This window comes from Procambarus clarkii, chromosome 10 (assembly GCF_040958095.1).
Source record: "Procambarus clarkii isolate CNS0578487 chromosome 10, FALCON_Pclarkii_2.0, whole genome shotgun sequence".
Classification (NCBI taxonomy): Eukaryota; Metazoa; Arthropoda; class Malacostraca; order Decapoda; family Cambaridae; genus Procambarus; species Procambarus clarkii.
Window position 1 is genome coordinate 46,444,359 of NC_091159.1, and position 26,440 is coordinate 46,470,798.

Sequence of the window (26,440 nt, forward strand, 5' to 3'; positions counted from 1 at the left end):
TGCTTGTCTTACTAAGAGTCGGTATATACAGTATTTGTTTTTCCCCATGTTTTAACACTTGTCTGTAGCTTGACATCACATTGTCTCACTATGAATGATCCCTTTGTTTTTCCTCTACTGTATCGTCATCCTCACATTGGTTTTCTTAGGTTGAACCTTACCACTGACTTTCTTGGGACCCATGGTGTGATATATAATAATTACTTTTATGTTCAGAAACAAAAAAACTAAAAACACAATTAAATTCTTTACAAAGAATTCAAGCACGATCCATGATATATGGAGGCTTGTCCAATATAGTACTGTACAGTATACTGCAAGGGTAAATAATTTCTCAGAACACATGTTAATGAGCTATTTACCAAAGATCAAGTTATAGAAAATGAACATAAATGAATAATTAATTATTGTGCTTGCTTCCATTCTTTCCAAGTACTGTATCAACCCATTCAGTCAGAAAATTCTTGCTAGATATTTGGTAGCAGCAGCAACATGCATACCCATGTTCAAGCAGTTTTGGACTTGGTGACAAAAAAAAAAAAAAAAAAAAAAAAAAAAGTCCAATTACCATTCCTGGATAATATATTACTTTCCCAATGCTGAAGCGTGCCTTACTCATCTTTGAAAGAATTTATATCTCAACGAACGTAAGCCTGTAATTATGAAAACCCAATACAGTTATTTAATTATGTAGCTCTCCCTAAATTATAATTATCCCCTTACGTTCACCTTGACGAGCACCTACCAAACTTGATTATCTGCATTGTATCATCTTATCTTGCCCTTCAAGTGTCACACTAGATATTTCTCACTTTTATCCGTCATCACTTGTTCAACTGCTCCCAGTAATTAGCCTGTATAGATTTTTCCCCCCCAATTCCCTGCATACATTTAAAAATCATGAATCAAATTAAATATGTTTAAAATCACTGATGTTTTATCAATATTGGTTATTTATTTGCACATTTATCATGCCTCAGCCATCAACCACATTCAACTTTGACATGTACAGTAATGACAGAAAATAGACGAGTCCCAATCTTTATTGTCAGATCAGCTGCCCTGTCACAAGAGCAAAGACGGTAAACAGTATTCTGGTAACAGCCGGGTCATATACAGTTTATGCCAAAATATTTGAAAAGGATTTATGTTGACAAAGGGTACTGTTTCTCATTGTTTTGTAGATTAATGTGCATTTTATTCAATGATCTGATTATACGTGACATTGAGAAACTTTTTTTAATAAAAAAGTGCAAATTAAAATTGTCTGATACATCACTTATACTGTATTTTTGGCTTTCTACTTTTAAAAATAATTTTTAAGGTCACTGATTGTATCAATAACTTCCGAATATTCTTCAAACATTCTGCCAGGAAATACTGTTCACAACAAGTACAAAAATTAAAATGTTATATTGAAAAGCTTACCCAAAAGCACAAACAATTTAGTTACTATTGTTCACTGTGGCAAGTAGTGTCCTCTTGTGTAAGGACACACTAACTACTGTAGGCTCGAGTCTTTCAATGTCAGTCATCACATCTGTAAATACAGTAATATCAGAAAATTCAACTGCCTAAGTCGATACTAGTTCTTTGGGATAAGATTTTATTAACCCTACCATGATGCTTTACTAATAAGGTATATGTATATTTCCTTTTTATTGAGAGAATGAATGGCCATACTGGCCATGAGTAGAAGAACTCCCAGAACCCCATCAGCAGGTATCAAGCAAGCAGGAATTGAAATCTAAATGTGTTACAAATATTCAGGAAATAATTGAATATATAAAACATACATTATTCATGCATAGTGCAGGTGTGCATCAGAATGCATCTTGGTGCAACAGTTACTGTGGCTGTCATGAAAGTGAAGGGCACCCAGTTCAGTTTATGCGGGCACTTCATCAATGCAACATCTAGTAGCAACTACGAGGTGCCGCCTCCCTCACATTCGCTAACCAACGAAACATTAAGTTCTGGTCTCCCTTGGTATCCACACTCAAAAATACTTCAACCATGATACCTCCACACCTCCATGATAATGGCTTCCTTAGTTATATTCTTAATTAACTAATGTCCCTTCATGTTTCATCCAACATCACCTGCCGTTGTACCACTTGTTTAAATTTTACACACATGCTCCTGACAACTGACAATACTTTGACTTTTATTAAATAATTATTCACTTATTTACATTTCTGAATCAACTCCCTACACACACATCAAATACCGAAAGAAAACTACTACTACTATTACTCCTCACAGTTCAGTGAACATACAATCATTAACTATTGACCTGGAGAGAGAAACACAATGTTCTTAACAGCAGAGAATTAAGTTTTACAGATGAACCCATTCAGCAAACTAGAAAAAATAGACCAACTCCAAACATGTGAAACTACTATGTTCAAGTTCACTCTACATTAGGCTTCATTCCTTATAAAAATTGTATACTTAAATTAATTTTTCTAGTTCATTTATTATATCATCATTGCCGAGGTGTCCCCCTTTCATCAGTGGGGAGGCAATTGCCCAAGCATGGATAAATATTGCATAGAAACAAATACTGTATATAAACCTTACTAGTACAATACTAATAAAATATAAATTCATTCCAAACTATTTGTTATTTGACTATTCTAGACATAAGGATGCGAGGGCCCCACCAGCCACCACTGTGTAGCAACTAACTCCGCACTCGCTACACTACCAGGCTACAGGGATGGACACCTCTCCTCTCAAAACTTCTTCACACTAAGAGCAGAATGCCCCCCCCATCTCTATCTCACTCTCTCTATATCTCTCTCTTTATCTATATATACATTCTCTCTCTCATATATATTATGAGAGGTTAAGGTTAACAACAACCTGTCTCCCATTTCCATGGGTATAGGTGGGCCATCAACTTGGGGGAAGAGGTAATATAGCCAGGTAAAAGGAGGTTATAAATAATGGGGGGGGGGGAGAGAGAGATAAATAAATAAATAAATAAATAAATAATAAATAAATAAATAAATTACACACACACACACACACACACACTCTCTTCCCCCAAGTTGATGGCCCACCTATACCCATGGAAATGGGAGACAGGTTGTAGTTAACCTGTCAATGTAATACGGTTTTATTACTCTACTACTAAATTAGAATTGTCACAAATGATCGTATTTGTTTTTTTATTTTTTGTTTTACTTTAACCGATATAAATTTATAAGATAAATTTACAAGATATCATTTATATCAATAAAATTTATAATAAAATCAGATGAGTTTTGATTGAAATGTCCTAGTTCTACTCCATGTTGAGGAAAATAGAATTTGAGTGACAAACAAGACATTCCCCTGGAAAGAGACCGACCCGTACCTTTCACAACTGTAATCAAGTACTTTACACCAGCTCTAACATATTACACATTTCCCCTGGATCACCCCTATACCACAACAAATGACCATCCAAGTGAACAAAAAACCACTTTGTTTTAATCGAGAGATATAAAAGCTACACATTTCTGTAACTTTATGGTCAAATTACAGTACAGTAATTTATTTCTTCTAATTTTCTTATCATAATTTTGTGGCAAATTTTACCAGTATCTTACCATCCTATTGGTAAACCAGTCTTTGCTTTGCCTTTAAATATCACCTTTCAAACTGCAAGCTAAATGTAACTCAATTTATGCCAAAAGTGTAAGTTTGATTTAGATTGCCAACCATCCGTTCAGAACAGCCATTACCGTAATCATTTGTGTGTGTCGTTATGGATAAAATTCAGAGTCTGATTCGGATAGTGATAATGTCTATGTGATCTGCATGTAATTAATGTACTCCAATCTATATACAAACTTTTCCAATTATAAATGTACAGCAAATTATGAATAAAGCTGTTGATTTGACAAGGTACTTAATGTAAAAATTAGCTAATACAGTAGTACAATCTTTCTGAACATGGGTGACAATGTTTTCAACAAACAAATCATTGGAGCTTGAGGCTTATGACTACAGTAAGGTACAATTTAAATGCACAGTAACAAGTGTTGCAGATTTGAGAGCTTTAAAGGTTGTAAACAAATTTTGTTTCAACTACAGTACATTAGTGTAATAACAAAAGCTGTACTACTCAACGGTTTCCTATGATACTAAAAAATGGATAGGTACAGTGCATGTGTGTTTTCTTGCGGTGTAGTATTTGATTTTTATTTACAGTACACAAGATTTTGAGGGTAAGGGGAAAAAAAAAAGATGTAGTAAAAATAAATTAAAATGAGTTAAATTTGTGCTTTTCATATGTACGTCTGTTTCACTTTTGAAGAAATGCCTTATCATTGCTACTCAGGTTTTGAAAACTTTATGGCATTACGATTGCACGATTGAACGTTTCTCCTGCAGACTTGTTCCTAGGCGAGCGCAGACTGAAGTATTCTACGGAGAATGCACGAGAACATCCCAGAAAGTCCAAGACTGGAGATCGTGTTGCCACATCTGTATACAAGACCTGGACCACGCTTGGGTCAGCCCAGCAACAGAAGACTAGGTTTTCATAACTACTGTACTTGATTAGACTGTGTTGAAGCCTGCATAGAAATACTGTAGTTAAGGCTTTATTTTCCTCGATTGTACAGTATATAACATTCTTTGTTAAAGGCTGTATGTTGGTATTTTTTAGTGGAACTTTAATATTTTCCCTGGAACTGTTTCATTCCTGTTTGCTGCTAGTTTTAGGGTAGTCATACTCTTAGATTGTCTGATGGTTATTTGTGTCCTTATGTCAGTTTCTTCGTTACAGCCACACTATCACAAGCCCTTATTTAATTTAGTGTTTATTCATAGTTGGTTTACCAGTCTAGTTTTCCTCCACAATGCCTATTTTTTTTATCTAGGTTGTTTAAACATAGGGACTAGTTAACAAGTGCTGGTAACAATGGCATGAATTTCAGCATGAATATTTATAAGTGTACAAAAATCTATTAATAAATTCAATGAAATTATGCACTTAAAATCATTTAACTTTAATTCAATGGTATTTTACTTTAAATGCAATTTCCCATATATAAAACTATTTTACCCCATCCAAAACATTGGTCTAATGAAAGACATGCTGTATAAATCACACACAAAACATGAAAACATCATGCAACACAAACAATAAATCTATACACTACACAACCATGCAAGAGAATACTCAGACAATCGAAAGCTGTCTAGGAACACGGAGTTAAGAACACGGGAAAGCTGTGAGAGAGAGGCAGTTATAGTAAGGTCTCAAGACCCGGGCCACAATTATGTAACCACTTACATTTGACATCAATCATGGAGGCTTAAGTTTGCTTTTGTTCAAATGTTACGAGCTGTATGACTGTCTAACAATGGTAACATTCACAGCGTCCTCGCAGCGTGCCCATGCTCAAACTTTTGAACACAAAATCGAGCTACCATCTTTAAGGAATGATATATATAGGTTTCTTAATTGAACAGAAAAAATGCTTGAAGAATCTTGACTTTTATTTCAAGTAAGAGAAGCTTGCCAAATGAAAGTTGGTAAGTTAGCAGAAATTGCAGCTCTAGTTTTAACTAGCCTAAAACTGCTATGAATATATATATATAAAAAAAAGAGGCATTTTGAAACTAGCTCTGCTAGGAAGCTTGGTCAATCTTATATAAAAGGGCAGCAGTCTTATGAGGAGAAAAATACTGTAATGACAGAAGCACTTCTTATATAGTGTTTACTTGATAATTAAAAAAAATGGGGTTAACATTGCACTTAATGAGAAAATCCACAGGAACCGTGATGAGGATTCGAACCTTATAATTGCCACTTGATCCCAGATAAACCGAAGATTTTCTAGTACCTTTAGATTATCTGACTAGTCATTATTTGGAGACAGATTGAACCCTAAATTCACTATGTTCTTGCATTTGTTTAGTCTATCACTGAATTATTTGACTGGTGGTTGCATTACTTGGAGACCTTGTCAAAAGTATACAATACAATCTTCCACAATGTTAATTAGCAAGGCAGTCCAATATGATAATTTAACATTTACAAATATGGATTATACCATATATAATGACAATTTATAAACACCTAAAATGAAATAGGATCATCCTCAGTCTACTATGCCATGCACACTGACATGATGATGATGATGTTTAAGATTGGCTACCTGGAACAAAAGTTCAAAGTAGCACGGGCTATTGAGAGCCCGCAGGTGGGTGAGTGCCCACCCACTCACTTTGAAGGTGTGTCACTTGAGTGCCACTTGAAGGTGGCAGTGAGTGCCACTTTCAAGGTGGCACTCACTGACATGAGTATTGACATGATTAAGCCTCGACCTCAGGGAAGCAAATTACTCTCAAGTAATTTTGTTGGCATACTGGTCATTAACCCTTTCACTGCTAAGGTCACACATTTACATTTATGCAAGACTTTCTCATGCCTAAGGATGCAGCTTTACTCTTAATTTATTTTCCGACTTTATATTCAATCCAACACATTTAATTTCACTCTTAAATCTTGATATAAGTATCATACCACTCACTCTGAAACAATTCCCAATAACGTCTCTCCACACAGCACTGAACCTAAAGATGGCATAACATATTCCTAGCAGCATGTAATAAGCTGCCAATGTAGGAGAATTATAACATTTTACTTTGAGCATATCATATGCCTGGCACCTAAACAAAATGTATAAAGTTATTATAAAAATTATAACTTCTGTATGATATATCAAGTCTAAGAACACTAGACATTAATTACAACACGCAGTAACTTTGTAATCGCTGTACAACACTTTTGGGCAACGCTATAAATGTTGCTGGCCCTTTGTGGACATTTGCGAACACATAAGCAGCGCCCGAGGCCAACACACTTAGTGCATGCCCAGCCAGTGCTATGGAAGTTGGGAGGTGTGCGACTGCCACTGAAAATATGAATTGGTGAATGTAAACCTGATCACGTACGTTTTATACTGTAGATTGAAAATTATATTTACCAACAAGATTATTCAGAATACAGGTTATGCAATATAAAAAATTTATTGGTATTTGTCAGTCATTCTGGGAATCAGCCCTCAAAAGTAAGGTGAGAACTCTATTCCAAAAAACAAAATTTATGAAAAATAATTCTATAATATGTAAGTAAAAAATGATTTGTTAGTTGAATTTTTTATAGTAAATTTTTTCTGCAGTTTTATATTACATCTACAATTTTTAGTACTTTATAAACCACATTCCTTTACTGGTATACCTTTGACATTTTCTTCAAATTTAGGAATGAAAGTTAAAAGAATTATCTGATAATCAAATTTCATAATACCCAAGAGAAGGTTTCACAGCATAAACGAGACATGGATTGTTCTGAAGGGGCGATGAATCGCATGAGAACTGCCCATGCAAGAATACTACTCATATACAAGAAGGGGCCATCCAACAGGGGTAATACAATGAGGGGTCATCCAATAGGTTGAACAAGGTGGGGGGGTTGTCCAACAGGGGTGGCACAATGAACAAGGTCATCCAACAGGGGTGGCACAATGAACAAGGAGTCATCCGATAGGGGTGGCACAATGAACAAGGTGTCATCCGATAGGGGTGGCACAATGAACAAGGTGTCATCCGATAGGGGTGGCACAATGAACAAGGTGTCATCCGATAGGGGTGGCACAATGAACAGGGTGTCATCCGATAGGGGTGGCACAATGAACAGGGTGTCATCCGATAGGGGTGGCACAATGAACAAGGAGTCATCCGATAGGGGTGCCACAATGAACAAGGTGTCATCCGATACGGGTGCCACAATGAACAAGGTCATCCAACAGAGGCGGCACAAGGCACATCAAGAAGTTTATGGGGTCATGAAAGAGGCTGACAAACTAGAAAGTTAACGGTGTAAGATACGGGGAAATATAAACAGATCTGTGGAAAACTCAAAATAACTGCGCCGTGATAACGTCACATGAAGGAATAGGAAGGCAAGCAAGGGGGATGCACACGGAAAAACCAAGCATAAGGGTGCACACCTAGGAGAAGCAAGACGACATACACAAATAATTAAGAAGCGTGCACACTTGAAACAATAGAGAGAAGTCAGGAGAGAAAATATAGTGCTATAAAACAGGATTTAGGTAAAAATATGCAGTTTGTAAGAGGAAATCATGTCAGACTAACTTGGGTTAAATTCTCTCTCTTATAAAGTTTAGCCTTTAGCCTAATATTTTCAAGTTTTATGGAACAAAAAGCACTAGTTCTTTATATAAATTTATAAATCAAGTTGTTTTTAAGACGAACATTAATGAAATACACAAGTCCTGTGACTGGTACACAAAAATCAATATTTAATAATGACCAAGGTTAATTATGACTTTTTAGCAATCATTAGTCATCTTTAGAAATATATCAATCAATTTGCTGCTAGTAAAGTGGAAGTGTAGTGCCTTCAGTATCTCCCACAACAGGACAAGTAATCAAGGAAAATGGCCCCACGAGCTCATAGAGGAACAAACAGTTTGATAAAGACGCTAGGAGCATGTAAATGCAAGCATCAGTGCCTCTCGTTCCCTCCAGGGAATTTGCTGGATGTACGAGACACTAAATCAGCACCAAATCTACAACAAAACTGTCCCATAGTTTGCCATTTTCATAAAAATCCACAATATATTGTGACGATAATCTCCTTCAAGAGATTGAGCCTGCTCTTCCCTCCACAATTACGTCGTTAAAACTATATAAAACTACTATGGAAGAAATGTCCAACAACGACAACAACACCAGCAAGGTTTGCCAGAGAGCAAAACGCATGCAGCCAGGGACACCTGCTCAGACTCAAACCGCCAAACTACCCGTCTTGCTGCCGGCTCCTCTGATTGGTCGCCGGCCGGGCTGCAACTGCACTCCACCCCCCATACTACTTGATGTCTGGGGTCGCCACGACCTCAGACCTCAGAATATTCAGTGCTTTCGCAGTTAACACTTCTCCCGGCTAGACGTAAGCGTGTACTGAGAGAGGTGATAGCTTAAAGCCAATATTCCAGCACCTTACATTTATTTTTGTATTGCACTTCTTGTTATTTTGTCTTAACGTAACTTTTCATTGTGTCATTTAATTATTCTTATTATTTTGATTGATTGATTTTATTATACGAATTTGTTTGTCCCTTTTATTCATGTTTTGATTTATTTAACGTAATTAAAATTTCATTGTTAAAGTTTATTTGTGTTTTGTGTGTCTTCTCCTTACCTTACCACAGACGAAGTTCCAGTTTTTTTCTATTTTTTTTTATAACTATGTGACGAGGCCATACCCCTAGCCTTAAACAGCCGAACACCAACGCGTTACCGTCACAATATTAATAATATATATATACACACACAGTATATATAGTATCGGTAAAACAAGACTATATAGTACTACCTATAGCAGCCTACTCTAATCCTCTAAATAATACACGTGTGAGTAGATACTTGAGCATCAGCATAGCAAAAGATGACAATACACTCAGGCTTCCTTATCCAAGCACTGTACCTGCCCGATTATCATTATCCAAGCACTATACCTGCCCAATTATCATTATCCAAGCACTGTACCTGCCCGATTATCATTATCCAAGCACTATACCTGCCCAATTATCATTATCCAAGCACTGTACCTGCCCAATTATCATTATCCAAGCACTGTACCTGCCCAATTATCATTATCCAAAACCTCAAAAATCTGACCTTTCTTTTATAATGAATCCATATAGAATAAGAATTGATTTTGCTCTAAAATTGCCCCCTTCAAAATTCAGATGTAGATTATAATTCATTAAATCCTGTAGAGAATACCAGATTGTTGCTGCAGGGTACAATACACTATGTTAATTTTTTAATTAACAATAATTACACTAGTAATTATTATTTAAAACGTATAATTTTTAGACGAAACATTTTATCGCTCGTGTTTGACTAAAACTTATTACTTGAGAGTTTATACATGTGACTTGTGGTATCTACAGTGAATAAGCAGCAGCGAAGTGTTTTATCCTGTGTCGACACACTCTGATCTTGATCTCCATCTCATCTCATTATATTATATATATATTATATATATATATTATATATATATAATATAATATAATATAATATATTATAATATATATATACAGTATATATATATATATATATATATATATATATATATATATAATATAATATAATATATTATAATATATATATACAGTATATATATATATATATATATATATATATATATATATATATATATATATATAATACACATACATACACCAACACACATACATACATATTAAGTGCACAATTACTATACATGTCTTGGATCCAATATTGATAATGCTACAATTATCCATGCATTCTTTTATTTACAACTTGAAATAAATGATACTTTTGTCTACTACAACCAACTTTGTTACAGTGTATTGAAGACTACAAATAAATTAAATGTCAATTGTACTGAAGATAAAACTCTGACACCAAGTCATTACCTCACTATTACAGCAGTACAGGAGGGTTGATTGGCCTCATTCCTGAAGACACATTGGCCTCATTCCTATTGTACGACAAGAATTCTTCAGTGCCGATTAATCTTCTTCATACTTGCTAGTTAAACCTGTTGCTGATTTAACAAGTAACGTGAAAACTGCATATTTCTTGAAAGTCATAATTGAACATTTGTTGGAGATTTTGCATTCTTAAAGTAATCGTCACACTTGCAAAAACCCAGCGCTGAATGTTGTGACGATAATCTTTTTCAAGAGAGATTGAGCCTGCTCTTCCCTACTTAAAGTTACGTCAATTCTACAAGTATAAGATGCTACATTCAAGATACGTCACCGGTAGCACAAAACGTTTTGACCAGGAGGCAAAACGTACCCAAGTACCCCCCCCTACTCCACACACCCTCCACACCGGCTCGTCGTCAACCAGCAAACTACCCATCCCAGCCTGCCTGCTCCTGATTGGTGACTCGCCGACCGCGCACCTGCACACTGCACCTCAGCGCCATCTACCTGAGTCGACGTCTGAACCTGACCAGCTGACATTCTGCCAACCCACCAGGATAGTATCCTGAAGTCAGAGAAGCAATACAGACAACTGCAAGGTTCACAAGAACCGAACCTCGAAAACTGCCAAACTTCAAACAATGCAAACAAAATGATCATCAACAAATGGCCAACAGGGGAACCCCCAGAGCCTCGGTCCTCCACAGATCTCCCAAGTCCTGGAGCAGATGAATCCCACATCCAACAACCAGTGAACATAGAAGGGAGGGAGGGTGTGAGGGAGCCAATGGAGCTCAGTTCAGAAAGATACATGCTATTACATTCAACGCTGGGTTTCTGGAGGAGCCCTTTGGTGGCTTCCTGAAGAAACAGGGAAGGTTTTCCCTGTTGAAAATGTCCAAGACGTTTTTCTTCTCACCAAAGAAGAAAAACGAGACTTACCAGAGAGAACAGATGCCAGGTACTAAAGCAAAGTAGAGACATGAGGTCAGGAAACAGGATTCAAGCTCCCCACCCACACCACTGGTCATTCACTCTACTCCTTTGCTGTGACGACTTAGTAATTTTTCTCATTAAATATATATTATTATAGGTCACAACAAACTCTCAGGAAGCAGCCAGGTAAACACACACACCAGGAAGCGGAGACGAGAAAAACTGGACCCCAGGAGCAAACCTTCACCCCACTTCCCTGAAGAGAACAGATGTCCGAGATGAGTGAAAAGTACCTATGGGCCCACCTCAGGCTTTCCCAACGGGGTGGTGGCAGAGCAGAACTCCCACAACTAATATGATAAGAGACGTGAGAAGATAAGAGCAATCTCATTGAGATGACTTCACCGAGTCACCAGGACTCTTCAGAAAACTATGATTGTGAAAAGAATATGCCCCAACTTGTTTAATATGAACAAGAAGAGATCTAGGAGTAGAGAAAACACGAAATAACAAAACTAACTATGAAGAGATAAATCTCAAAGAGATATACAGTGAAAACAACTATGTCAACAATTATGTTTGTTGAAATAACAGCATCAAATCTTACTAAAGGATATACAGTACAGTACAAATGAACAGTTTTTCATTTACATGAGCAAGAAGACTGTTAAGGGGCCTGGTGACAGTATTTTCCAAAAAATTAAAAATAGTGAACAATTTTGAACAAATCTCCCATTATTTTGCATAGGCGTCATGAAAATTTCATCCCAATATGTTAAGAAATGGATTTTTTTACAAATTTGTAAAAAATAAATGCATGCGCAACGGGCGGCAACCGGTACTGATAATAACCATAACACCTCTTATTTACTGGCAATCAGGGATAAAGAGATGTAAGCACCTGTCCAATGCACAAAGAAGACGTGTAGTAGTAAGGCGGGGTCTACAAAGTGTATATGCGGCTGGTGCAACCTGGAGAGCCAGATTTCACACATAATAATGAATTATTATGTTATTATGCTGTATTTTATTATATATCATATAAATACATTGCCCAATGGCAATATTTCTTGTGTCCCTTTGTACGTAAAGCTGACAACCACTTTTTTTTTTTCTCTCCTTTGTTTCTATGCGGATTTTGTTGACTTCTACATCTTTAGAATACATATCCGGCACTAAGCATGTTTAGTTGGAACAAAATTGGTCAACATTTTAATCAGCCACAGGTGGCAGTTGATTTATTTTTTGGGATCAATTTATTTACAGATTTCAAACTATTTTCTTCGTCATTTTAGGTTGTATTGATGAATGAGGGCCAGACGAGGGCCTTATCACTTATACATGGGCAGTAAAGTTACTGCAATATATATATACTGCAATATATATATACTGCAATATATATATATACTGCAATATATATGTGTTTGTTATCCCTAACCTATCCCTATATTTTGTTTTTTGGAGGGTTATTTTTTCTTGACTTCATTTCAACACATACTTACCTACAACTTACCTTCACATATTCGAGTACGAAAGCCAAGCAATATTTATTAAAACATACAAGAAAATTCATTAATTAGAACTACTATATTTATTGTGGGTAACTTCAACTTCAGGTACCTCTAAAACAGGAATTGAAACTTTGAAACAGCTCCAAAAATTCAGTTTCTGACCGAGTCTCACCATTTTTACGCATGTGCAAAGTTCTTAGTTCTAAGATTTCCTTGCTGTCGTTTAGTCAAAGCCATAACGTTTGGAGTTATACATTTTTTTGCGTCTAAATTTTGCACATATTTGGACGGCCACATTGAAAAAATGTTTTACAGTAAACTATACTCTCCAACAATATTTTTCAGTGAGGAACCTGAACATTATATGCTATTCTGAGACCATAATGAATAAAATAACATTTGGTGACATTTTAATATTTTTAAAACTATTTTGAAATTGTGAAATTTTTGTTTCTATTTTTTTTTAATACTTCTGTTCATGGTATGATGTTGATCCATTAGGAAAAGTTGGAGCATTTACCCTGAAGATATTATTAACCTAAAAAACTGAGTGCGTTTGAGGAAGTTTCGGTGCACTGTCACCGAGCCCCTTAAGCTCAACAACATCCTCCTAGACCAATGGCTAACCTTCCCATGATGCAACATATAAAAGTCGCCCAACTCCCGGGTACCTTTATACTGCTTGGTGAACAGACGAATTGGGCAAAAGGAAATGTGACCAACTGCCTGTCCTCTGCAGGAATTGTGCCCAGTATTTTTCAGTTGTGAACAAACTGCACTGACCATTGTGCTACAGGAGCCTTACAGTAGGCAATGTTGTGTTTGGTAGCGACATCAGATCACCTTAATGGCTGCAATGTTATGTTTGGTAGCAACATCAGATCACCTTAATGGATGCAATGTTATGTTTGGTAGCAACATCAGATTACCTTAATGGATGCAATGTTATGTTTGGAAGCAACATCAGATTACCTTAATGGATGCAATGTTATGTTTGGTAGCGACATCAGATCACCTTAATGGATGCAATGTTATGTTTGGTAGCGACATCAGATCACCTTAATGGATGCAACTATGTTCCTTAGCAACGTCCGATCACCTTAATGGATGCAATGTTTATGTTTAAGAACAGTATCTGGTTGACATGCAATGTGAAGTAAGGCAAACAAAAATATAGGAAACATCTTTCATACAGCTAGTGTTTCTATGGGTGACCGTTGAACAATCTATGCTATATATTATAACTTTCTACTTTTGTAATTCCTCAACCGAGCTCTCACCTACCTTGCCAAGGTATTAACCCATGTCATGTGAAATAAGCCCTACTGCCTCTTGATTTAAGGTTTGGGAGTTGACAATATAATAAATTATTAGTCATATAAACAGCTCATTCACAACACTACATATGATGAGAATATAAGTTAAAATTTCATTTATGTGCAACACATCTTTATTATATTTCAGGGAGATAAATGTTAAATTTTAGAGATCAGTGTAATCTTCAGGTTTCTGAACTTCATCCATGTTACTTACATCCACTGGACTATGGAGGTTTCTTTCAGAATGTTTCGATCTTCTCAACTCTCTGTGGAAATACTGTACAGTTTTCTCAATGCCTGTCTGAAGTGAAACCTGCAAAATAAAAGAAACAGTAATAATTTTGTTTTAAAAGGCTACACCCCAAACAACATACACCAAACAACTCCAGTGCCTGCAGAGTCGTCTAATGAAACCATGCGTGTACAATGATTGTTTGATGCAAACTTACTAAGGGCTGCCAACCAAGCACAGTGATTGGCCCGTGTGATGTCTGGTCTACGTCTCTGAGGATCATCTTCTACTGCATCTTTATGAACAATAGGACTCTTGCCTCCCACCATCTTGTGGATAATCCTTGCAAATTCTGTAAATACAAAATATTTCAAGGTTTTTCACATTGCATTCATATGGTTTACTTAACTAACAAATACAATTTGATTACTAGACTGATTTTCCTTAATTTTTTAACAGCAACACAGGGACAACCTCTGCGGACACCTGCCACCTAGCACAGCTAACGCACACTGCTACGATTCAACATTCTGATCAGCAACAGTAATATCACTAGCCAATCACATAACCCAACATACACACACACGAAATGAAATTGATAACATTTTGATAAGTCCTAGACCCTCATCAAGTCGATAAGGATCCAGGATGGTACTGAAGCATCATCACCTTTAAGTGATTATGTGAAGCAGCAGCATGTACCAGTCAATTGACAGTTGAAGAGGTGGGACCAAAGAGCCAAAGCTCAACCCCCTGCAAGCACAACTAGGTGAGCACTTCCATTTCTTTGCACGTGTGTGTGTGGATGGGTTGGGTTACAAGCTTCAGCTACACAGTGACAATCTCGAAAAAAATACATGTGTGAAGCACATTTCTCAACACTGCTATGTACAATGAACATAATTTAGCCATATTTATGGCTAAAGAGTCTAGTGGACCAGGAACTTAGTTCAGCAAAGCTCTTAAAGCTTCCAAACAAATTAAGAACTTGTGTTCCACAAGACTGGCACAATTTTCTCGCTAGTGCCGAGTGAAAATTCAGGTCTTTAATGTCTTTTCAGTTCTTCTGGGAATGGGTTTAAATAAATTACAATATTTGAGTGAAATGGGATTGTTAGTTATGTATTTAAGAAGTGTTGAGAAATTATAATCTTTAAATACTGAGTGGTAATGATGCTTCCTTTCATTATAATAAGTACGAATTAATTAATATCCTTATTTGAAATATGTGAAAACCACTGGAAATATTTAAATTATTTTTATTATATATGCCAGTGACTCCAAACATTTTATCAAGGCAGAATGTTTTTATTATATTTGTCTGATTAATAATTATTAATTTTTTTGTAAGTCACCTTATTACACCTAGAATGTTGTTGTTGTTGCTTATAAAACTAGGTCAATTTTTGTACAAACTAAAAACCGCTAATGTAACGGCTCACTATTTGGTGATGTCATTAAGACATTGCCAGAATGACCAAGAAAAAGGGCAATAAAAGATCTACAATAAAAAAATTCCGAGCTCAGAGTTGAGCCGGAAATGTATTGTAATATACATTTAGTACCAGCTTACCTTCAATAGTATGTTCTTCAGGGTTGCCAATATTGACTGGTAATGAATAATTGGAGTTCTGAAGTTTAATAAGTCCATCAACCAAGTCGCTAACGTACTGGAATGACCTTGTTTGCTTCCCTGAGCCATAAATCTGTAAAACATTGTTGTGCCAATGTTATATCTACTCATCAAGTTCTTAACAATTAACATTCATATAAGATATAACATTGAGAATACTGAAACACTACTTTTGAGTGCCCCCCAGTTGCTTCCTAACCAAACGATAAAACACTCTGGTCTACTGGTCTTTGTTGACCTGCTTCGTGACAGCAAGGTACGGTATCTTCATTAAGGTCCTAACACTTAAATTAAGGATAGACGAGAAAATTCTCTATGCACTAACAAAAGGGCCATTTTGCTGTCATACTAAGCAGAAAAAATCAGAATTCTCAATGGCCCTTGCAAGTAAAACCTCAGATGCAATAGGAAAACCAATTAATGCTCTGCTAACTACTAAATTACCACTAGCCACTATCTCTAATTACCACTAGATGGCAGCATACTACATTTAATCAAGCTCAGGGACTACTGAAGCCCTCAATATTCTCAGCACCCTATTTTTGAGCTAGACATAATTTCAGACATAAAAGACAGGCATCGAACATAATAAACATAAAATTTGGAAAACTTTCCCAAGTAGTTAAATCTAAGAAAAAAGAGCCAATTGGACATGTATTAAACTAGGACCTGAAGACCAAAGACACTTGGTGAACCGTTGTCAGAGGGTTTATAAGCGACCACACAGTGGCAACGTGGATAGAGCACAGCAGAAAATTACGTGATACAAAGGCCTGGTTGACCCTCAGACAGTTTGAGTGACTCCAACAACTGATCATCTGGGACAAACAGGGAACCGGCAAAGGGGATTAAATCAAGGCTATGGGCGAGTTGAGAGATGTGAGAAAAAACCTGATAATTTATAGATTTTCACAGTGAAAGACCAGATGTATTAAAACAAAAACAAAAAAAAACAGAGCACAATCTTATCTTTAACTGTGGAACTATTATCACAATTTCTTATTTATACTAGAGACATATTTTCAGCAAATTGACATTAAAGATGAACTCCACGCAAATCTAAGTGTGATTGTTAGCCAAGTTTCCCTGATAGCCAATTACTGTTACAAGGGTTTGTATTGTAAGTTACAAGGGTTTCACTCTACTAATAAGGTTCACTAATACGTCATATTAAAGTTATTATAACTTACAGTTAAATCCTTGCCCGTAAGTGCCTGTAGGATGAAGTTTGAGACAACTCTCCCATCGTTCATATGCATACGTGGACCATACGTGTTAAAAATACGTGCTACTCTTACTTCCACGTTTTCCTGTCTATGGTATGAATAAGCCAAAGTCTCCGATACTCTTTTTGCTTCGTCATAACAGGCACGAGGACCTGAAAATCAATGCTTAATGAAAATAAGAGTTGTATGAAAAATTCATAAGATTGTAATCGCCAAAAATTTTGATCTACTCCGCTAGTGCAATTCCAGTAGAATACCGTGGGAAAGTACCTGAAACATACTGTATTGAAATTTAATAATAGCTTAGCATTATGTTATTGTAGATTGTATACAGAATTACTGTGGCTCTTGTAGACCTAAATAAACTAAATTTAAATGGAAGTAATTGCTAAACAGCTTCAGTTATTCATGTTTAATTTTTAGCATATCATAAATGGAGTACAAATCACAATATCCTGTATTTGAGGCCATGGGATATGTTACGTAAATATGAAAGACTCTGAAGTTTAGAGGAGAAATTTGAGCACAACATTACTGTACAACAAAGAAAGCAAATAATGCATCATAAAATTAGCAAAGGACTAGGAATGTGTAATGGCATCCTGAGCTACACAAGGTGTCAGGTCAAGGCACCCAGAGCTACAAAATGCACCGAGTAAAGATACCGAGCTACACAAGGTGTTGAGTAAAGGTACCAATGCACAGTTTCAAATGTAGAGATGATAGAGTCTAGTAGGTTCATAAATCTGTACACCAGTTGATTGACAGTTGAGAAGTGGGACCAAAGAGTCAGAGCTGAACCCCTGCAAGCACAACTAGGCGAGTACACGTAAAGGTACCCCGACACACGTAAAGGTACCCCTGACACACGTAAAGGTACCAACTGAACACACACAGAGGTACCCGCTGAACACACACAGAGGTACCCGCTGAACACACACAGAGGTACCCGCTGAACACACACACACACAGGTACCCCCTGAACACACACACACACAGGTACCCCCTGAACACACACACACACAGGTACCCCCTGAACACACACACACACAGGTACCCCCTGAACACACACACACACAGGTACCCCCTGAACACACACACACACAGGTACCCCCTGAACACACACACACACACAGGTACCCCCTGAACACACACACACACAGGTACCCCCTGAACACACACACACACAGGTACCCCCTGAACACACACACACACAGGTACCCCCTGAACACACACACACACAGGTACCCCCTGAACACACACACACACAGGTACCCCCTGAACACACACACACACAGGTACCCCCTGAACACACACACACACAGGTACCCCCTGAACACACACACACACAGGTACCCCCTGAACACACACACACACAGGTACCCCCTGAACACACACACACACAGGTACCCCCTGAACACACACACACACAGGTACCCCCTGAACACACACACACACAGGTACCCCCTGAACACACACACACACAGGTACCCCCTGAACACACACACACACAGGTACCCCCTGAACACACACACACACAGGTACCCCCTGAACACACACACACAGGTACCCCCTGAACACACACATACAGGTACCCCCTGAACACACACAGAGGTACCCGTTGAACACACACACAGAGGTACCCGTTGAACACACACAGAGGTACCCGTTGAACACACACAAAGGTACCCTCCTGAACACACACAAAGATACCCCCTGAACACACACACACAGGTACCCCCTGAACACACACATACAGGTACCCCCTGAACACACACAGAGGTACCCGTTGAACACACACACAGAGGTACCCGTTGAACACACACACAGAGGTACCCGTTGAACACACACACAGAGGTACCCGTTGAACACACACAAAGGTACCCTCCTGAACACACACAAAGATACCCCCTGAACACACACAGAAGTACCCCCCTGAACACACACAGAGGTACCCACTGAACACACACAGAGGTACCCACTGAACACACACAGAGGTACCCACTGAACACACACAGAGGTACCCACTGAACACACACAGAGGTACCCACTGAACACACACAGAGGTACTCCCCCTGACACACGTAAAGGTACCCCCCTGACACACACACACACAAAGGTACCCCTAACACGGTTTCAAGTCAAGATGTCCCAAACTACTCAAGGTGTCCAGTAAAGATAAGGAGACTGAGAATGTCTGGAACTTAAACCCCTTTAAAAAGTAAAAAGGGTTATTTTTAATGACTTTCTCAGAACATATCCACATTGCAAAATATATATTACTGTGCAGCGCATTGGAAACGTAATGATTTGCTTGAAATCCTACATAAAAATTAGATAATTTTCCCTTGCCCCTAGGAACTCCAATGGTAGGTAGGGGTGGCCTTGTGCACAACTTTCTCTAAATAGTTCAGCAATTTACCAAGATTTCTGCAACACAGTAGTCAGTGCAGTCAATTCTCGACCAGAAGGTCCTAGGGTCTCAAGTTTGATTACCATATAGGACTGGAAATGCTTTGGCATGTTTTCATGCACCTAGCAGGAAATGGGTACATAAGAGTTAGGCAAATATTGTCAGTTGCACACTGATGAAGGTCAGTCGTTGACCTAGAGTAGCCTTGATAAAACTGACAAGCTTCCTGTCCCTGACAATGGGAACACGAACTGTTTCATCACCAACACTTTTTCCACCTGAAGGCATTACAGAATGTTTCCATGTACCGTACTCTCTTACACAGAGCAAAAGGATATTTAAACAATCCTAAAGAAAGGAGGAAGTATAAGAGGACATTGTCAAAATAAAGGCAGTCAAAACTTACCAATAGGATTAACATGGCCCCAGTAAGCCTCAGTCTGCGGATGCACCTCGGGATCACCATACACCTCCGAGGTGCTGGCAATCAGTACTCTCGCACCCACTCGCTTAGCCAGTCCTGTACATAAGTCATTTTTCTTAGTTGATATACAGTATATAATTCTTTGTTCAGCACATGACAACTAATATGGAAGCCACTCTCATCATTATACTGTATCTAATACAATCCTTATAATACTCAAGTCTTAAGAATGTCATAAATAAGATATCACTTGAGAGCATCATTTTATTAAAACTTGTCTTTATCCCTCTTCCTGCTTTCTCCTTGTTGCCATGAGAGCCTAGCCCTATAGCAATACTAATCTTTATTTGAAAGAAATTTGATAATTTTGAAGCCAGGTTTAAAACTTGCTCGAGATGCTAAGCGTGTTAGTGGCTTTGCAAGAGTGTCCCATTTAATCAATACTTTTATAGCCTTGCACCTTGTTCAGTACATATAATCAGTACTAAAAGTACATATAATCAGTACTTTTAGAGCACCTTGTTTGTGTGCATGTGTAATTACCCAAGTGTAGTTACAGGATAAGAGCTACGCTCGTGGTGTCCCGTCTTCCTAACACTGTCATATAATGCTTTCAAACTGCTAACTGTTTTGGCCTCCACAACTATCTCACTTAACTTGTTCCAACCGTCTACTACTCGAATTGAAAAAAAAAAAAAAAATTCTAATAATTTTCTGGCACCTTTATTTAATTAGCCTGAATCTGTGACTTCTTTTTCTTGAAGTTGCTGGTTTCAGGAATAAATGAATGAATGAATGACATAAATAAAATCAATAAATCAAGTGTGATGAGGTATTTTAACATTGAACAGAAACTCTGAAAAAACACAAAATATACTACCAGACATATCCAAATACAGTACAGTACACCAAATGATTATTACCTAGAATATTAATAGTTCCCACAGTATTAGTCTTGATAGTCTTGACGGGATTGTACATGTAGTGCGGAGGCGACGCTGGGCTCGCCAAGTGGTACACCTGTTAAAACACACCAAAATATAACACTTTAGAAAATGGTCTATTAAGCAATGGGAGCTGGAATCCTCTGTACTGTAATGATAAATGTTAGTTGGACCTCAAGTAAAATAATCTCTATGGAAACAGCCATTCAGGTCCATGTATTAAACTGCCATGATAAATTATAAAAAAAAGATTCAACACATCCTTTCCGATATATAGATTGTCGTGCTAAAAGTGATCTCTATCCTGTAACACCATTTCTGGGACTGCAACTAACAAGTAGCTCATAACTGCACCTCTCATTTTGCTTGGCCATTCAATGCAGTGGAGAAAGCACAAGACATTAATAAATTACTATAGATCGAAAAGAATCGGATAAAAATGTAGAGCTTTTGCCTACACTTGATTTGTTAAGGTGCATCTATTTTACAAAGGAAATATACAAAACAATAGTCATTACAATGTCAAAATCAGTTACTAGTATTACAATTGAATATGGTTACTACCCTATAATAGGAAAGATGATCAATTATGCTGTTGTAATTTGTGTTATCACCGAGAACATTTTGGAGCAATATAGAGGAAGTACAGTTCAACCCTCTGGACGAGTCTCTGGGGAGGCCAAAGGCAACAGTTCACTCCCATCATATTGGGAGTTTATATCTAGCAACTTTTTGATGCCTCAAAATATTAATACCAAATATTAATGAACGACAGTATAACCATATTCACCACAGAATAATAATATTTATCTTTAAGCTCTGAAACCTCTCAAACTATATTTGAACAACAACCTCTTTCACAAAGTAAGGAGACATTTGCTTCTAAAGTCGTGGCAAGTAGAACAGAAAAATGTTTAAGTTGTATAACTAGGTCTCATCCATTCACCATTCCTCCAACACTTGACAGTACCTTACCTTGAGGTGCTTCTGGGGCTTAGCGTCCCCGTGGCCTGGTCGTCGACCAGGCCTCCTAGCGCCAAACTCCAGCACATCATCCACAGTAACACTCTACAAGACTGCATTTATGAGTTTTACTTGCTAGTGGTCACAAAATCCCACTCAGAGCTCACTCACTTTTAAACTGCAATTACCTAGCCTTGTCGCTTACCATTTCAAGAGAGATGTCCATACTTGAATCTATGCTTCTTTACAAACACACACACACACTTGTCATTGTCATCATTGTGACATTCTTCACCTCAGCCTATCCTCAAATTCACTCTCTTCACCATTTTATCAGTCTCCTTTCAATCTATACAACCAAACTACTACTATATTTTATCATAAACCTTACAATTTACTACAACTTTCCAAGACATTTTTAATCTTTGATCCTTTTATCTTAAAATTACAACCGTTTCTCAGAATATTAATTTCAACCTAATACCACACCAGGACCTAGTGTAATTAATTCTTATGTCCAACCAGTCACTCATTACTCTATACACCTGACATGTGCTCAGCTTCCATAAAAAAAAAAACATGTATAGGATTTAAAAACATCAAGTATAGCAATATTGATTACTGGCCTAGAGTCATACTCACTTAGTCATATACACTCTTGAAGTTCATAAAGGCCATATATACACTACCATCATAGTGTATAGCTAGTTTCTCCACTAGCTGTCTCTATGCAAAAGTACGAATCAATACAATCTCTCATCAAAACTCACTTTGCTCATCACTGACCAACTGCCCAGTTATTTTCTTTACTGTTCCAAATGTTTTCTTCTCTAACACTTTTCACACAACTTAGTATAAAATAATGCCTCTGTAGCTTATAAACTCACCAAATTCACCTTTATTTTTACACAGTTACAGCATTTTCAATCATACTGAACATTACCACAAACCCGTACAGTGTACTTCTGAACAGTTCCCCACAATGCATTCAATTTCTTTTGCCCTACTGCATTTAACCATTTTTGCTCTCACATACACAGATCCACCATATTTCAACTTTTGCACTGATGTACTTCCCTCTTCCATGCGTACATACATCTGCTATTGAATCTTTTACTATTTTCATAATCTATTAAGGCTTAAGTTATGAGGTTACGTATATGGAGGAAGTTGCATAAAGTTAGCAGCCAATGCCAGCAAGAACAAGTAATCAAATAACAAAAATGATTCCAACCTGGTCAACTTCAATAAACAGAGGATTAACAATGTCGTGGTGAATAAGTTCGAAGTTCTCGTGACCAATCCAGTGTTCCACATTTCTCTTCCTTCCAGTAAAAAAGTTGTCGACCACTATGACCTCGTGACCTTCCATCATCAGTCGGTCCACCAGGTGCGATCCAACAAAGCCAGCACCACCAGTTACCTGTTAGGATGGAATGTGTCACATTTGGTCTATTTATCATTGGCATATAGCAGGATAAATTCATTTTAGAGTATTTGTATAAATGTATAACTGACATATGATTGGTAGAGATTCAATAAGTACGTCTACAAGTACGTATCTAGTATCCACTAAGCCAGTCCATACAAACACTATGAGCCAGGTTGTGCATGAAACTTAAAGTTGCTTCCTAGTTCCCGAGGAAATAATGTTGAAGTCAATACTGTAAACATTACATTTACTCACTTTTGTACATCTATATTTTTTATAAAGAAAAGACTATGGGTCCTTAAATAAGATCACTTTTCTACTGATATTCTTTGAAAAACTTCTGGGCACTTCAATTATGTGGGACGTTTTTTGAGGAACAGTATAAAATGATAAAACTAAATATGGTTAAATTGTACAAGGACTATCTGGAAAAGTATTCCATATAAACAAATCTCATGATACTACAACTGTGAAATCACTACAGGAAGTGTAGTGACTGCATTGGTACAACAAATATTGGATTGCATTTATGGTGAATGTGATCCTGGTATGGCTTCTCTCATGGTTCTTGTCAGCCTTTTTGTGGAGGCCACTATGACATCTACACGTCTTTCAGAGGACATGGGTCACAGATGTTTGGGCTTATCGAGTACAGTAGTTTCTAGTGACCCCGAGTCCTGGGTTAATGTCTACTCCTCTACTAGGTACCTACAATCAGGAAATGTTGGACAAGGAGTGTTTCCGTAACTCCTCTGCAAGTCATGTTGTGCCACATTTCAATGAACAAAATATTCTGTCAAGTTGCAATTGTTCCTCAACTTGAAATATGAGCATTGATCCCAGGTCAGTTTTTACCTGATTGATTTTGAGTTTTTTTTTTACTCTGACGACCTGCCTGGCAACTTCCTGGTCTATAAGCCTGTTCTTTCTCTAATTTCTGTAAAAATATTAGGTATAGTATATGCAAAGTTACCCACCAAGCTTACGGACAAGAGGCAAGAATGCAGATACAAGTCCAAGCTAGACCATAATTCCCATTGTCAGGGGGACAGGAAGCCTGTACTTAGGTTTACTGAAGTCCCCTTTGGTCAATCACTGACCTTCCCCAGGATGCAACCTAAAACAAATGTTGAACACCTGGGTATCTATTTACTGCTAGATGAACAGTCATCAGGTGAAAGGAAACTTGCACAAAAATTTCTGCCTGTACAGTGATCGAACCCTGGATTTTCAACTGTGAATAAGATGTAGACCATTGGTATTTAGGGACCAGCTCAGAAAGCATCATTTCAATATGCTCAATATCCCATTTTTCTATTCTCTAGAATTTCTCTTCATTAAAAGTGTAAATGCCATTAAATTTAAAATTATTTAATATCTTAGTACTGTACAGTATATAGACAAGAAATAGGCTGTAATTTTGTATTTCACATAAATATTTAAAGTGATATACAGTATCCATAGTATGCGTGCAAAGTAGACATCATTCACATCATTATAAACTAAGGTCTGTACAGTGGATACACTACATCTATATTTCACAGAAAACCGAGTACTCTACATCAAAGAAAACATCCATAAAGAGGATAAACTATGTAAATATTTACTGTTCCTACAAAATTACCAAAGTGTCTAGTCCTAAATCCACAAGAAAAGCTTTAACACTGTAACCCATTCAATGCTCACCAAAATCCTCTTGCGATCTTTGAAAGTTAAAAACTTTACTTCTGGATATTTTTTAGGGATTCTGTACTCTATGTCCTTCAGACGCTTCTCTAGCTCTTGAATTTTAAGAAGAGCTTCATCCAAAGTATTAATATTTTTGACGTCCAGTGGCTGCAGGGCGGATTGAGATGATGAAATAAGCTTCTCGTTTCCATTTTCTGCGTATTGTTGAGCCGTGTCTCTGACAAATGCTAGCTCCACATCGCTGGGTTTCTTTGACGACACCAAAACTGACCAATTGAAAACTGCTGAAGAAAAACAAAGAAAATACAGTACTGTACTTGGAAAGAAAAAAAAAATATGAAAACTATTATTCAGTGTTGCATTATCATTATTTCATGCCTGTGCATGAAATAATGCCTTTATTTCATGCGCATGCCTCGCACAGCATAATTAATTAATAATTTAAGCTGTTAATATTGCAGATTTTAAAACAAACTATATTAGTATTAAAATGGAAATAATAAACTAAGTACAGTACTGCACTAACAAGGCAGTACGAGTGTGAAATGGTAGAGAAAACCAGGATGACGAGACGAGCAAATCTGAATGGGATGTGAGAAGAACTCTATGATGATTTGACCAGGATTTTCAGAAAAAACTAATAATACAAACTTAATTATAAAGGATTATATATATCCAGTTTTTACTGGATGCAGTGTTCATGTGTTGGAGGAGGGTTTCAGTGAAAACCATACACCAAATCAATACAAGTAGCCAGCTGTGTCAACGCTGGCACCAAACGAAACTGCATTTAACCAGAACCAAGAGTGACTGGGTTCGGGTCACAGGATATAGCAATTACAATGAATAATAAAACAGTGGTACTCGCTCAACTACAGGGTGATGGCACTCATGGTGCTAGGAGCAGCAGCGATCATGTGACAAAGCAGTTCCCCAGTTCTTGCTATATTGTTATTATTAATTATTATTATTATTATTATTATTATTTAACACGTATGCAAATGTAAACAATTGCCCACTTAAAATGTATAATAAAAGACTGGAAATCATAAGTAGCCAGGGGAAAATCTCTCCCCCCCGACATTTCTAATCTTTCACCATCTTTTAAGATAAGATGGTGAAAGATTAGATTAGAGCTTCACTCATAACATCTTCTACAAACACAATTCCAGCTGGACTGAACAGGTGTACAGTAATGTAA

The 26,440-nt window shown here is 37.2% G+C and overlaps 1 protein-coding gene across 1 annotated transcript in view; it reads right to left on the bottom strand.

Moving 5' to 3' along the window:
* Nucleotides 1–530: 530 nt before the first annotated feature.
* The window catches only part of LOC123774591 (UDP-glucuronic acid decarboxylase 1), a 28,336-nt gene continuing 2,426 nt past the window's right edge, over nucleotides 531–26,440 (bottom strand). Inside the window, 10 exon segments of the mRNA XM_069322000.1 lie at nucleotides 531–1,540; nucleotides 14,498–14,596; nucleotides 14,733–14,756; nucleotides 14,758–14,867; nucleotides 16,089–16,221; nucleotides 17,339–17,526; nucleotides 20,194–20,307; nucleotides 21,135–21,231; nucleotides 23,353–23,541; nucleotides 25,237–25,523. Of these exon segments, the coding sequence (XP_069178101.1) occupies nucleotides 1,535–1,540; nucleotides 14,498–14,596; nucleotides 14,733–14,756; nucleotides 14,758–14,867; nucleotides 16,089–16,221; nucleotides 17,339–17,526; nucleotides 20,194–20,307; nucleotides 21,135–21,231; nucleotides 23,353–23,541; nucleotides 25,237–25,523 (1,247 nt within the window). The 3' untranslated portion in view covers nucleotides 531–1,534.